This window comes from Hippopotamus amphibius, unplaced genomic scaffold (assembly GCF_030028045.1).
Source record: "Hippopotamus amphibius kiboko isolate mHipAmp2 unplaced genomic scaffold, mHipAmp2.hap2 H_1, whole genome shotgun sequence".
Taxonomy (NCBI): domain Eukaryota; kingdom Metazoa; phylum Chordata; class Mammalia; order Artiodactyla; family Hippopotamidae; genus Hippopotamus; species Hippopotamus amphibius.
In genome coordinates this window covers 490757-506144 of record NW_026648280.1, presented here as the reverse complement: position 1 = coordinate 506144, position 15388 = coordinate 490757, and the positions used below count along the sequence as shown (strand labels likewise).

General features: G+C 42.3%; 1 protein-coding gene across 3 annotated transcripts; it reads right to left on the bottom strand.

The window, feature by feature from the left end:
• Positions 1 to 4754: 4754 nt before the first annotated feature.
• Positions 4755 to 15348, bottom strand: LOC130842978 (zinc finger protein OZF-like). Of its 3 annotated transcripts, none has more exons than XM_057719628.1 (6): positions 15131 to 15348; positions 12629 to 12713; positions 12290 to 12387; positions 10931 to 11057; positions 10398 to 10493; positions 4755 to 8124 (listed from the first exon to the last, which is right to left on the bottom strand). In XM_057719628.1, exons 1-6 carry the CDS (start codon positions 15296 to 15298, stop codon positions 7022 to 7024), a joined length of 1677 nt encoding a protein of 558 aa, XP_057575611.1. In that variant the 5' UTR covers positions 15299 to 15348; the 3' UTR covers positions 4755 to 7021. The 3 variants fall into 3 exon arrangements, with proteins under 3 accessions (XP_057575611.1, XP_057575612.1, XP_057575613.1); XM_057719629.1 differs by having other exon boundaries at positions 12290 to 12369; XM_057719630.1 differs by having other exon boundaries at positions 12290 to 12355; positions 15131 to 15167.
• Positions 15349 to 15388: the final 40 nt, after the last annotated feature.

The window sequence follows — 15388 nt, the reverse complement described above, 5'->3', positions numbered from 1 at the left end:
CACCGCGTCGCTCCGAGTGCGGCCCTCTGCGCCTGTTCGTGGGAGCGTGATTTTCTTTCTGTGCTGAGTTTTAAGACAGCAAGATCAGCGAGGGAACCCCGACTGGGCTCTGTCACCTCTGTGATGACAGCAAATGAGTACATTCCTCACCTGCAAAATGGGAATGTCATTGTCACTGTTCAGAAGCAGTGAAGGAGACGACGTCTTTGGACCAGATCACTGGGGTTAAACCCCATTCTGCCCCTGACCGGAGTGGAAATGGCCCGTGGTATGGGAGACGAAGAAAACGGTACATTAGTAGCTGCCTTGGAAGTTGAAATAAATAAGGAAAAGTCCTTCAGGAGGATATAGTAGAGGAAAAAAAAAATCCGCAAAATTTCCCGCCCTCTTAGATCTCATTTTCAAGTGAAAAGCAGACCACAAAAGAATGAGGAAAATAGTGTATTGAATGGTGAAAGGGGCTGTGGAGAAATAGAAAACAGGGCAGAGGAATACAGACTATAGGAAATTAGAATATTTCTTGTGAAAAAATGAGTCGTCAGGGCGCTGCAACCTTTCATCATCGTGCGGCTTTTCATCCTGAATTTCAGCATCGGCTCATTTGGGGAAGGGGAGTTGGGGTGGGTAATTCTTTACATTGAACCTACTATTATATTCTACCATTTCGTAATCACATTGTTTGCAATAACCCCTTTTATTTGTGTGGCTTTCTGGTTTGCATTTTCTCATTTTTATATTTGAACTCAGAGGCACCTTAAAGGACTCCACCAATTCTGCCATGGATATAAAAAATGTTCTAAGACCATTTACTGAATAAATAGTCTTATTTTCCTGCCGATTTGAAATATCCAGTTTTGTTGTATACTAAATATATGTGAATCCAAGCCTTCTATTTCTGGACTCGGTATTCTGTGTCATCCCTCCTCGCCCCCCTCCTCTACTGAACAAATATCACACTTTTAAAAATATTTTATTTATCGATCGATCGATCGATCTATTTTGGCTGTGTTGCAGCACGTGGGATCTTCGTTGAGGCATGTGGAATGTTTCGTTGCTGTCACGGGGCTTCTTTCTAGGTGCAGCCTAATTGCAGCGGCCCACAGTCTTCTTTCTCGTTGTGGCGTGTGGGTTTTCTCTCTCTTGTTGTGGCGTGGAGGCTGCAGGGCACATGGGCTCTGTAGTTTGCAGCAGGCAACCTCTCTCGCTGAGGCGTGCCAGCTCATTAGTTGTGGTGTAAGGGCTTAGTTGCCCAGAGGCGTGTGGGATCTTATTTCCCTGACCAGGGATGGAACCCATCTTCTGCATTAGAAGGCGAATTCTTCCTAGAGACTGTCATACAGAGTGAAGTAAGTCAGAAAGAGAAAAACAAATATCGTATAGTAAAGCGTATATACAGAACATAGAAAACAGATCAACAGGTTTGCAAGGCAGAAATAGAGACCCACATGTAGAGAACAAATATATGGACACCAAGTGGGGAAAGCAGGGAGGGTTGAGGGGGGGAATGAATTGCGAGATTGGGAGTGCCATATATACATTACTAATAAGAAAAAAAATCAAATTGTACACTTTAAGTACATGCAGTTTATTGTATGTCAATTATATCTCAATAAAAGTTCTTTAAAAAAAAGGCGAATTCTTTACCACTGGACCACCAGGGAAGCCCCATATCACACTGCTTTTTGTTTTTTGTTTTTTTAAATTTACTTATTTACTGGTTTTTGGCTGTGTTGGGTCTTCGTTGCTGCGGGTGGGCATTCTCTAGTTGTGGCAAGTGGGGGCTACTCTTTAACTGTGGTGCACGGGCTTCTCATTGCAGTGGCTTCTGTTGTTGTGGAGCATGGGCTCTAGGCACGAGGGCCTCAGTAGTTGCAGCACATGGGCTCAGTAGTTGTGGCGCACGGGCTTAATTGCTCCTCGGCATGTGGAACCTTCCCGGACCAGGGCTTGAACCCATGTACCCTGCATTGGCAGTCGGATTCTTAACCACTGCACCACCAGGGAAGTCCCATATCACACTATTTTAATAGTGTGATAAAAATAATATTATTAGACTTTCAAATCAAACTAAGAAACTTTATTCCAATTTGAAATTGCAGACAGTTTTCTCTGATTTGGTGAAATTTATTTGTTGGAACCTATTGAGATGATCATTTCCTCTTTCCTCTTTAAACTATCCGTTTTCTGAGCTGTGTTAATCATGTAAGCAATCATTTACTGGGCTGTGCCTTTTTTAGTTATGGTGGGTTACTCTTCAATGAAGTTGCTAGACTAAATTTGTTAATGCTGCATTTGGAATTTCTACATCTATACTGAAAAATTATATTGGTCTGTGGTTTTCTCGTTAGGTGCCATCCCTGTTGGGTTTTTATGAATACATGTAGGTATGTGATAATATTTACAAAAGTATCTGGAATCATTCAGACCAAAGTTATTTTTAGTTACTTCTTGGGAAGAAACTTCAAATGGTAAAGACTTATCCAAGGGAAATTTTGCTCCATTTATTGTATATTAGTATACTATTACATAACATAGTTCTCCACTGGGGCGATATCATCCCCAAGGGGGCAAAAATTGATTCTTGGTGGGGGGGAAACATCCTTTATTCTTTAAAAGAAACATAGACATACAGGCAGTACATAAACATATACGGTATTTCTGTGGTATTAAAATATCATGGAGGTGGAAATGATTAGAAAAAGGAAAGTCTAAGAAAGGCTCCCTGGGAGGGCAATAGTGAAAAGAAGTTGAGAAGACACTATATGTTTCTGGTCTTTCATAGAGTAATATTTTCTTTTATTTGAATCATTAGAAAATTAAAATAATCGAGTGATAAGAAAATATCAAAATTAAACCAACCACCTGGTCAGGTGATTCAGATTTACAGCCAAGTTTGGAATTCACTGTCATCAGAGGTGCTTACGACTTCTGCACCTGGGATTGGGCAGGTGGTTGGGGAAATAGGCAGAAACACAAAAGGCATTCTAGTTCTTTGATGTAATACTTTGTTGTGGGATTCTTAGGAGGAGAACTCTGGCAGAACTGTGATTGTCTTAGAGAAGGAAACCAGTGATGAGATTTACAGGCGAGAGTAGGATTCTTCCACCCAACACTGCGTTTGGTGAACTCAGCATTTAGAATATCCACGTTGCTGACATCATCAAAGGCAGCCTTGGCAATTGGGAGACGAAGGTTCTTAATGAAAACAGCATGACATCACAGAATAAAAGAAAGGAAGGAAGGAAGGGAGGGAGGGAGAGAGAGAGAAAGAAAGAGAAAGAGAGAAAGAGAAGAAAGAAAGAGAAAAAGAAAGAAAGAGAAAAAGAAAGAGAAAGAAAGAAAGGAAGGAAGGAAGGAAGGAAGGAAGGAAGGAAGGAAGGAAGAAAGAAAGAAAGAAAGAAAGAAAGAAAGAAAGAAAGAAAGAAAGAAAGAAAGAAAGAAAGAAAGAAAGAAAGAAAGAAAGAAAGAAAAAGAAAGAAAGAAAGAGAACACAGGTTAAAAAAAGAAAAAAAAAATCCCCGTGGGAAACGCTGTTTCGCAGTGCGACAGCGCCACCTGCCGGAAAGAGGCACCAGGTGCAACGGCTCCACGTCCTGGAAGCTGAGGTTTTTCTCTTGGAGGCCGGGTTCGTCATCCCCCTGACATGTATATCCAGAAGCAAGTCGACTTAGACTGAATGATTAGCAAGCAAGGGACCCCACAGGTTTCACTGGCCAAATGAACATAGTATATTCTGGGGCGTAGCTGACCCGGCCCTAACGTCATCTCAGATTAACATGAAGGGGTGACAGCCACTCTTTCAGGGAAATTCTATCCCTCGCTCTGCCTCCTAAAGATCCACTAGCTCTAGGGGGCCTTTGAGTCACAGAGGTTCCCGTGAAACTCCTGGGCCCGATTTGTCGACATTTCAGCCAAGGAGGCTGATGGCATCTGCTGATGGTGGCAGCTCTGCAGACTGATGGCAGTCTCAAAGAGGGAGAATAAAGGTCAGGTAGCAGAACAAGCCAAGTGGAAAGCCATCAGCCTTGCCTTAGACAATACTCTAAGGACCGGGCCTTACAAAACACTAAATCTAGAGGAGCAATGGCCTACTTTCTACCCAAACAGGAGAGAGAAGAAAGGGCAACTGATCTTAGTAGTAATTTTTAAATATTTTATTTTTAAAATTTATTTAAGTATAGTTGATTTACAATATGTTCGTTTCTGGTGTACAGCAAAGTGATCCAGATATATATATATATATATTTTTTTTCTTTTTCATATTCTTTTCCATTATGTTTTATTACAGGATATTGAATATAGTTCGCTGTGCTCTGCAGTAGGTCCTTGTAATTTTTACATACTTTAAAAATCACAGGAACTTCCCTGGTGGCACAGTGATTAAGAATCTGCCTGCCAGTGCAGGGGACACGGGATTGATCCCTGGTCCTGGAAGATCCCACATGCCATGGAGCAACTAAGCCCGTGCACCATAAGTACTGAGCCTGTGCCACAACTACTGAAGCTTGTGCGCCTAGAGCCTGTGCTCCACCATAAGAGAAGCCACCACAGTGAGAAGCCCAAGCACTGAAACAAAGACCCAATGCAGCCAAAAATAAATAAATAAATTAATTAATAATAAAATTTAAAAATCACAGCATTTGGCAAAGACAGGGAGAAATAAGTCATACTAGTTGTCTCACATTTCAAGGGATATGATATGCAAATCGACACAAAACAAAGCATATGTGTTAAAATAATCCTGGGATCTCAGATAACGTCTTTCCCGTCCCTAAGAACTAGAAATTATATTTCACATAAAACAACAGTTCCTATAAAGTCTCTACTGAGATTGTGTCCAGTGCAGATGGGGTCCCACTTGATACTCCAGGAAAATGAGATAGTCATGGTTTTATTATTTTTTAAAAGACTTTTTATTGATGTGGAACATTTTAAAAGTCTTTATTGAATTTGTTTACAATATTGCTTCTGTTTTGTTTTGGTTTTTTGGCTGAAAGCATGTTGGATCTTACTCCCAGACCAGGGATCAAACCCACACCCTATGCATTGGGAGGCAAAGTCTTAACCACTGGACCACCAGGGAAGCCCCGGTTTATCTTCTTTTTTTTTTTCATCATTTTATTGAAAAATCCTTAACTTGCATGAAAACATTAGGGTGAAGTATATCAAGTTGTAAATTAATAAAGCTGGGTTTATCTATCTTAATGGCACCTAAAGCAATGCCTGAGAAGTATCTGAAGACAAGGAATGTTTGCACCAAACCACAAAGTGTGAGTATTGGGTCTCACTGAGGCCTTGTTTACCCTCATCTGAGGCCATACAGTTTTGTTAGAATGTATCCAGCTTTATGAACTATTTCCACTGTGGAAATCTTTGCTATGGATTAATACAGCTCACACAGTGGTACAAAGACCTGGAAAAATTCTTAGTCAATGTGTGCAAAACCCAGAAGTCCACAGCTACACTTCTCCTCTGGAGAGAGTCTTGTAAATGGGCCAAAAGACATGGAGAAGATTCTACATGGACGTTTTTTGCAATGGCAAAAACTTAGAAACCACCCACCCAAGTGTTCATCAACCAAGTGTTGGTGTGTTTGTATGGTGTGGTTACACTGTGGAAAAGGGGAACCTCATTTAACGTATACACGGATCTCAAGGTCAGTTTAAGATCCAAGAAGAGTTCAGTGTGATTCTTTATTTAAAGTTCACAACCAGGAGAAAACAGACACTTCATTTAGGGCTATATCCACAGGTGATAAAACAATAAGGAAAAGCCAAAGAATTGTAACGTGACTTTGTAAACTGCTACCCTGAGGCACTGAGGGTGGAAAAGAAATCATGTTTCGAGGACATTCCGTGGATTCTAAGTTGCTGGTGACATCCTCCAACCTGGCTGACTGGTGAGTATATGGGTATTTACTTTTCTTCTCTAAACTGGCGCATGCATTTTATAAATGCTTTTGTATATACGTTGAATAGAAAAATGGAGAAAAAAGTCCTGTGTGCTCAGTTTAGGAATATCCCCTGATGTCTATCTGTGATACCCCTTATATCCATCCTAGCGCTGTTCCTTTTTGTCTGCCTCTCGACTCTTGTTCAAAGGTGATAGACACAGTGATGAGATCTTTAAAATACAGCAGCTGTAGGAAGTGTGGAAGAAAATTCAGGAAAGGACGCTGGTTGGGTAATTCAAAGCTAAATGTGGGACCACATCTGGGCACCGTTTTTAGGACGTGAAGCATTAAGTTGTAGCTGCTTGTTTTTTCATGTTGTGCAGCATCCGAGCCCTGCCCGCCACCCCCCCCCCCCATTTGAGGGGAGTTCTCCATTGCATTTGAACTTGGTGTAGCATACCGAAAGCACAGAAGCAAAAGCCAAGAGGTGATCTCTTTGCCTCGTCTTTGGCTGTCAGGACACCCGCATTGTAAACTTGGCTTCAGGGGCATTAAACGTGAGGTGACAGAGACTGAGGGCCAGTAAAGTTTCATTTGTGCAGCACTGCCATGGGTTAGTGAAGGCAGCAGAGTAGGATTTGTGTAGAAGTGGAAGGCTAGAGTTCTCCAGGTCTCAAGGTAATGGTTTCAGGTTCTGCCTGTAACTTGCTTTGATTCCTCTCCATTTTCAGCAGTGGGTTTGTTGCTATCCCATCCATTCAGTGAGCTTTTTTTAAAATTTATTTTGTGCTGAAGCATAGTTGATTTACAGTTGTGTTAGTTTCAGGTATTCAGCAAGTGATTCAGTTTTACATGTGTGTGTACGTGTGTGTGTGTGTATATATATATATTCTCTTTCAGCTTCTTTTCCCTTATAGGTTATCACAAAATATTGAGTATTGTTCCCTGCACTGTACAGTAGGTCCGTAGGTCCTTTTTGGTTATCTATTTTTCAACGAGCTCTTAAGACCTTGAGAAGAAACTGCTTTTCTAAGGGAGTCAGAGCCAACTGAGGCTGCTTGTTCCCAAGACCGTGACTGATGCTTACGTAACCGGAATAGTAACATTTTCAAGTCCGGTTGGCTTTGGTCAATATTCTTCCGTGTGAATTCGCTGATGTCGAGTAAGGTGTGACCTGCACCTGAAGGACTTCCCGCAGTCCTGGCAACTGAAGGGCTTTTCGCCGGTATGAATTCTCTTATGCTGACAGAGCGAGGAGGACGTGTTGAAGGCCTTCCCACACGTGTGGCAGCCGAAGGGCTTCACTCCACTGTGCGTCCTGTCGTGCGTCACCAGCGAAGAATTGCTACTAAAGGTCTTCCCGCACGCCTGACATTGGTAGGGTCTCTCTCCCGTGTGACTCCTCCTGTGAACCACGAAATGGGACCTACAGGTAAAGGCCCGGCCACATTCCTTGCACGCGTAGGGCTTCTCGCCAGTGTGAATCCTGCGGTGCTGGGTTAGCTGCACCAGGCGGCAGAAGGCCTTCTGGCAGTGCTCACACTGGTAGGGTTTCTCCCCGCTGTGACCTCTCTGATGCTCGATCAGGGAGGAGAGGCGGATGAAGGACTTGGCACACTCGCTGCACGCGTAGGGCTTTTCTCCGGAGTGGATCTTGCGGTGCCTGATGAGCTGGGCGCTCTGGGTGAAGGCTCTGCCGCACACCTGACACGCGAAGGGCTTCTCTCCGCTGTGGATTCTCTGGTGGTCCGCGAGGGCCGACGGGCGGCTGAAGGCCTTCCCGCACTCACCGCATGCGTGGATCTTCTCTCTGCTGTGGGTGATCTGATGCTGGGAGAGGTGGGCCATCTGGCTGAAGGTGCGTGTGCACTGCCCGCAGGCGTAGGGCTTCTCCCCGGTGTGGATGCGCTGGTGCTGGGTGAGGTGGGCACGCTGGTGGAAGGTTTTGCCGCACTCGCCGCACTGATAGGGTCGCTCTCCCGTGTGGATGCGCTGGTGCTGGACCAGCGTGGAGCGGCGGCGGAAGGACTTCCCACACTCGCGGCACTGGCAGCTTTTCTCTTCCTTTAGGGTTTTCTGATGGGTGATGTGGCGCGTCCTGGTGCGGGAGGTTTTTTCGTACACTCTACATGCGCCGCTCGTTTTTTCCCTCACTGTTTCATGTTGGTACGTTTCTTCTTTTATCCTCTTCCTTACGGACAATTCCTTGCTCTTCTGTATGGACTCGCACTCTGAAAACAAATGTATAAATACATTAATATAAATAAATGTATACATTCCCACTCTTGAGAATCTATCCTTAGAAAAAGGCTCTAGTATTGTTCTCTACTGAGAGAAAAAGCTAGCAACAAATACATAACCAATTTATTCTCATTCTTACTTGTATTTTATTAAAAATTTTTTATTGTGGAAAAATACACAAGACATAAAATTTAACATCTTAACCAATTTTGAGCGTACAATTCAGTAGTATTACATAGATTCTACTGTTGTACAACCATGACCACCGTATATTATTATTATTTTTAATTTGAAAGGCATTTTTTTAACTTTTAAATTTAAAAAATTAAAGTATAGTTTATTAATAAATATCTATTTCATTAAAGTATCTATCTAAGTTGATCTCTCACGAATGGGATTAGCACCCTCATAAAAGAGATTCCTTCCACTGTGTGAGGGCACAGTGAGAAGGTGGTCATCTCTGGTAAGTGGGCCCTTACCAGACACCAAATCTGCCCATGCCTTCATCTTGCACTTTCCACCTCCAGAACTGTGAAGTAAAGGTCTGTTGTCTAAGCCACCTGGTCTGTAGTATGTCTGCTATAGCAGCTCAAGCAGACTAAAACAGACATCAAGAGCTCACAGTGGCCCAGACTGCCCACACCAGCTGGGTACTGTCCACACCATCAGTTCTCAGGTGGGGTGGGCCCAGTGGCAATCTTCCATGAGATGCGAGAGGTGCACCCGGGTCTAGACAGTACAGGTGAGCTGCACACACAAGTGGTCAGACCCCACACCATCCACCATGAATGTGTTAATCCTTAGCGACTCCAGTGTGTGTGCAGTAGTCACCCTGTTTGAAATTCTCCAATCTTGGCTCCTACTTTGCCAAGGGTATCTAAGAACATCTCTCTCTTTTATTGGAGTATAGTTGATTTACAATATTGTGTTAGTTTCAGGTGTATAGCAAAGTGATTCAGTTATAAATATATCTATATTCTTTAAAAAAATTATTTTCCATTATAGGTTACTACAAGATATTGGATATAGTTCCCCGCGCTATTCAGTAGGTCCTTATTGCTTATATTATATATAGTAGTGTGTATCTATTAATCCCATACCCTTATTCTCCCCCACCTTGCCCTTTGACAACCATGTTTGTTTTCTACATCTGTGACTCTCTTTCTGTTTTGTAAGTAGGTTCATTTGTAACTTTTTTTAAGACTCCGCATGTAAGTGATATCATATGATATTTGTTTTTCTCTGCCTGACTTACTTCACTCAGTATGATAATCTCTAGGTACATCCATGTTGCTGCAAATATTATTTCATTCTTTTTTATGGCTGAGTAATAGTCCATTGTGTGTGTGTGTGTATATATATATATATATATATATATATACATCTTCTTTCTCCATTCATCTGTTGATGGACATTTAGGTTGCTTCCACGTCTTGGCTATTGTAAACAGTGCTGCAGTGAACAATGTGGTATATATATCTTTTCAAATTATGGCTTTCTCCAGGTATTTGCCCAGAAGTGGGATGGCAGGATCATATGGTAGCTCTATTTTTAGTTTTTTAAGGAACCTCCATACTGTTTTCCATAGTGGCTGCACCAATTTACATTCCTACCAACAGTGTAGGAGGGTTCCCTTTTCTCTACATCCTCTCCAGCATTTGTTATTTGTAGACTTTTAAATGATGGCCATTCTGAATGGTGTGAGGTGATACTGCATTGTAGTTTTGATTTACATTTCTCTAATAATTAGCCATGTAGAGCATCTTTTCATGTGCCTAAGAACATCTCTTAATTCCTCTTATTGAACAGTAAATTCCTTGATGGGTTCTATTCTCTCAGAAAACTCCCATTTTTGGCCAGAATTAGGGACTGAATATGTTTGTTAATGGACTAGCTCTTGGATGGATATATTTACTCATATAATCAGAGGACAGAGTGAGAATGTTTTGCATAGATAAAGAAAACAGTAGTTTTGAGGAATGTTTCTGAGAAAGCCTTATGAAATGAAGGATGAGGTGGTGAAAAAGAATCCAAGAGTAAAGGTGGAAAGCTGATCAGAAATTTACATTTGATAGCTGCAGGTAATTATTTTAAAAGATATGAGAGTAGCGTAGTGAATGAGGATGAAAGTTGGTTCTGCTGGGGAGCAAAAATCAAAGGCCTTCTTATGGGAGATGTCCAAACACCTTAAAACTGCGGTCACCTCGAGGAGCAGCTGGCCTTTTGTGCATTCAGCCTTCTCTCTGCTGGCTTCCTGACTCACCTGCCCGTGGAGACCTTGCCTCCTCTGCCCTCATCACCCAGGGCTGGGTGCCTTGCTCCAGTAGGGAAGCAACATTGGGCACAGAAATGGAAATGCCTTTGGAAAGAAAAAGAAATGGCAGTTGGCCATGTTGTCATTATCCAAGAAGAATTCAGCCACTATCACAGGAATCAGGATAAAAGTCCTTATAAGAATGGCCAGGGACTTCCCTGGCAGTCTAGTGGTTAGGGCTCCACGCTTCCATGGAGGGGGCACGGGTTCAATCCCTGGGTGGGGAACTAAGATCCCGCAAGCCACACAGTGCAGCCCCCCAAAGACAAAACAAAACAAACAAACAAAGAACAATGGCCAGAAGAAGTTTAAAGGTTTTCTGAAGGATGGGAAAGAGAAAGTTGTCCATTTCTAACTTATTCTTCGTGGGACATAGAACAAAGAAATGAAGTAAAGGCCAGTGTAGTCCCCCAGAGATTTCCAATAGAAGGAGGAAGATAAAGTAGCAAACAGATGCTGAACTAAGGGCTGGACGCACTTACCCAGCCAGACCAGGTTCTGGTAAGTCTCCGACATCACAGCTGTGTACAGTTCTCTCTGAGCAGGGTCCAGGAATCCCCACTCTTCTTGGGAGAAGTTGATGGCCACATCTCGGAATGTCACTGGTCGCTGAAATGGCAAACACTTTCTTACTCATAAGGCCTGAGGGAGAAGGGCAAAGTCTTGGCTGAAAAAAAGCATGTAGTGCATAGGTGTTGTGGTAGGTACTGTATGACCCAGGGTTTTTTTGTTTGTTTTTGTTTCCTTTTTGTTGTTGTTGTTGTTTTGTTTTTTGTTTGTGCTTAGCCAAATACATGTGCAAATGTATAGACAGTGAAAACCAACTCTTTAGGTGAGAAGAATTATCCTCTATTATCAACCAAATTGTTAAAACTGGTTGTGGGCCCTGTCTGAGGAAAGTATATCAGGAACTTGTTTGGAAAACAAGGATTTTTGAGGAAAGCACAAACCATTCTGCCTCTAGACCGAGTTTCCAGCCTGTGGTTTTAATCAACAGATCCTGGCCTTGAGCTGCAACATCCAACTGGATTTCCAGCCTCCAGATAGCCCTGCTCACTTCACACCAGCTCCCACATCCTAACTGGTATCAGCCAATTCCTTAATCTATCCTGTTGCTACTGTTTCTCCTGACAAATAGGGATCTTGTACAATTCGATGGTTTTCGTGGACCGACAAAGACTCCTTAGTTTGTTTAAAGTCTGAAGACAAGAGGAGACTGTCATCAACCCAGGACCTCAATTCAGTCCTGAATGGGTTTTTCCTCCAAGTGCAACCCAAAGCTTTACATATGTCTTCCTGTCCCTATAGAGTTCACTTGGGCAGAAATTTACCACCTTCTAGATTTTCGTTTAATGTGTTCTATAATGTTTAATACATCACATCCTTCAAGCCATCTGTCCATTTATTTTTACATTTCAAAGAAAAATCTGAACATAAGGCCAGCATATACTTATGTATTTAATGGTGAAATTTAAATGTAAGTATAATGAAATGTGAAAACTGTACACCCAAGTTTTTTTCTTTTTTTAAAAAGCTGGTTGTGGGATTATGGATTTCTCTTTTTGTAAGTGCATTTCATAATTTACTAAACTACTGGAAAACATAATTGTTTAAATTTGTGTGCATGTGAAATGGAAGCTGTTCTCCAACTAGCAAGGAAAAAAGAAAAATCTCACTTATTTTTAAATTTGTCCCTGGATGTGGGATTAACGCTTGGGGCTTGATACTCTGCAGTATTCACGAGGATCTCCATTTTACTGGATGATTTTATTCTTTAGGGTTAGGGTTAACCTTTATCTCCAGGGACTCACTGCAGGAAAAAAAAAAAAATCACTACTCACCTGTGATGTGCCTTCCAGAAGTCTAGCGGTCATGCCGCCCTTCGTGGCACTTCTCTCTTGAAGAACCTGTGAATGCAGAGCTGAGGAGGAGGAAGGAACTATCAAAAAAAAAAAAAAAAAAAAAGCCTCAAATCTGTGTCATTTCCTCTTATCTACCCACCCTATAAAACATCAAAACAGAGCAGTGCCCACTCCCAACACCTTTTTATGAGCACTACTGGTTCTCCAAGTGTTGAGAGATCCTGCTGCGATGTCTCCACATCTGTTCCTCAAAATGGTCGTTGATAATAATGGCTATCATAGCCACAATTACTGTTCTGAGTGCTTTACGGGTATTACCTTCATGCTCCATCAGGGCTGAGGCAGCTGTTCCTCTCTGTCTAAATGTCTCTCCCTGACAAGGGTGGATTCCTGAGATGCAGAGCTGGGAAAGGAGAAAGGAGTGATAAGAGAGACTGGGTCTACTTTGCAGCTCCTGACACACAGGAAAATTTAAATAATGTTCAAAAGACTTATCAGCATAGTTAATAAGCATGGGAAGAAGTGCTTGACATCATTTCTCATCAGCAAAATGGGATTTAGTAGGACAACGAGAACAGATGAAAACAAAAGAAGAATCCAGTAAAGCAACAAGGTGAAAAATTAATATAGAGGAATAAACATCTGATGTAAACACAAATAATAGAGGACATAATAGTAGGGAAAAAACCCATTTCCAGTGACAACAAAGAAGATACAATACTTAGGGATACATTTAAGAAAAAATGTGCAAAACCTATATGACAATCTTCTGAAAAACTCTTGAAAGACACAAAGTAGACTTGAACAAACACAAGGATACCCCTTTTTCTCAGATAGGAAGACCAAGCCATTACAATGGTGTCAACTCCCTGAGATGATGTGGACACTCTATTTGGTCTGTATATCCTCAGCTAAGACAAAAAGAAGGCTTCCCACATTCCCCAAATAAGGATAGCTGTGTGTTAGCAATTCTGATACTCTGTGCATTCTGGAACTAAGCAAGTAAGTAAATATATTGTGGTCAGTGGGAGACATATTTTCCTCCTATCACAGAACAGAGTTTAAATACAGAAAAGTGGAAATCTAGAATGAACTTTGCAGTGGTGTGCTGGAATTGAAGGTATTTGTGATTGCACTGGTTTCAATATATGTAATCAAGATATAAAAACATAGCTGTATGTGAGTATGAATATATACAGTAGGATAGGATAGTCTATCTGTCCCCTAATAAGGCCTAGAAAGAACACCGAAGCAGTATTGACCACATTCAGGTGCCACATCTTGGTTTCTAAGTACCATTCCCTAAAACAAAACAAAACAAACCCAAGATTCCATGGAGAAATAGAGATTCTAGGGCTGGGTCAGGGAAAGTACAAGATATGCCTGGACATCCTGTCACAGAAAGTAAGGAAGTGCTCATAAACTAATAGGGTATGCCAAAAACACACAGGAGCCAACTTGACAGTGCTCCCAATGGCTAAATCAGGGACAACTTGGCAAAACAAATAATTATAGTATTGGCTTACAACCCACAGAATAAAATAATTAGCCATGAGCTCATTCTGATATAAATAACTGAGTATATAAGTGGAGAAGAGACAGCTTTTCTTTACAGCACACCGATTAATAAAGGTATAAGGAGTAAGAGGAAGAGAAATTCAATATTAGGTAAGCATAACAGTAATCACTGTGGCAGGTGAGAATGGTGATGATGAAATTTATGGGCGAAAATTTGTTGAGAAATGGGATATTTGCTACAGTCTCAGAGTGCCTCCTCTCAGGATACTTATTAATTGCAAGGACTAAAATAATGAGTTTACAATGGAGAAACCAGTCAGACATCACCTCAACCGTGTTATCAAAGTAATTGCCCCCAGCTGACATCGTACAGTCTGTGATAAGATGCACTCAGGAGGACACAACACTTCTGTGGTCTTCGTTAACGAACGTCAATATAATCATGAAAAAACATCAACCCTACCCACACTGAAGGTCATTCTATAAAATAACTGGCCTGGGCTCCTCGAAAAGTTTCAGTCTTGAAAGACAAAGAATAGCTAATGTATTGTCATCAAATTGGGGGAAACTAAGAAAACACGACAAACTAATGCAATGTGACTGGATCCTGGAACCAAAAAAAGTACACGAGTGGGAAAGCTGGTCAGATTAGAAAAAGGCCAATAGATGAGTTAAAAATTAATGACTTAAAAATTAAACTATACTTGATTTATACTATTGTGTTAGTTTCAGGTGTACGGCACAGTAATTCAGTTTTATTTCCAATTTTTTTTTTTTCAGATTCTTTTCCCTTATAGGTTATTACAAAATATCACTCTTCTTGCTCCACTGCTTTTCCTTTGTTTCTGCATTCCCTCCCTTCTCTGATTAGTAACTGTGCCTGCTCCTTGGGACTCTGGGAAGGGCTAGGAGACTAAAGCCTTTATTGCTACAAACAAGAAATGGGGAACATGGAGGGACCTTTCCACCAGGTAGGGTCCCTCAGGGTTCCACTCGATTTCAGCCTCAGCCAGGGTCTCAGCGTCAGGCAAACGAACCTGGTTTGGTAAAACCATTTTAAACATGAGCAAACTGAAACTCCTGAAAAATTAAATGACTGGTCACACACCCTTTCTAGAGCTCAGAAGAGTCGTCCACAAAACACCTCCAGAAACGCGTGAAGCAAATCCCACAACCATACGGAGAAACAAGTGTGTAGGGGAACGGTCCACCAAACGTTATCAGCCCCCACACGTCTCCACCAACCACCCCCACCCGACACTCAGAAGGCCCCTCCCCCCTCCCGCGTGGGAGAAGCCTTACCAGGTAACCCAAAACGCTTCCGCCCCTCCAGAAATCGGCGGCGAGGTACTCGATGCGCCTGCGCAGACTTCCCTCATCCGGCCCCGCCCCACCCCGCCGCGGGCACACAGCCACGCCCCCTAGGGACGACCGCGCGCATGCGTGTGCGTCCCTCGCCGATGCTTTCATTCCTCCAGAGACTTTGTGCACGGAGGCCCCGACACCCCGCCTCCGGCGGCGGGGCGGGCAGGGCCAGGATCCCGTTGCATTGTGGTCTCC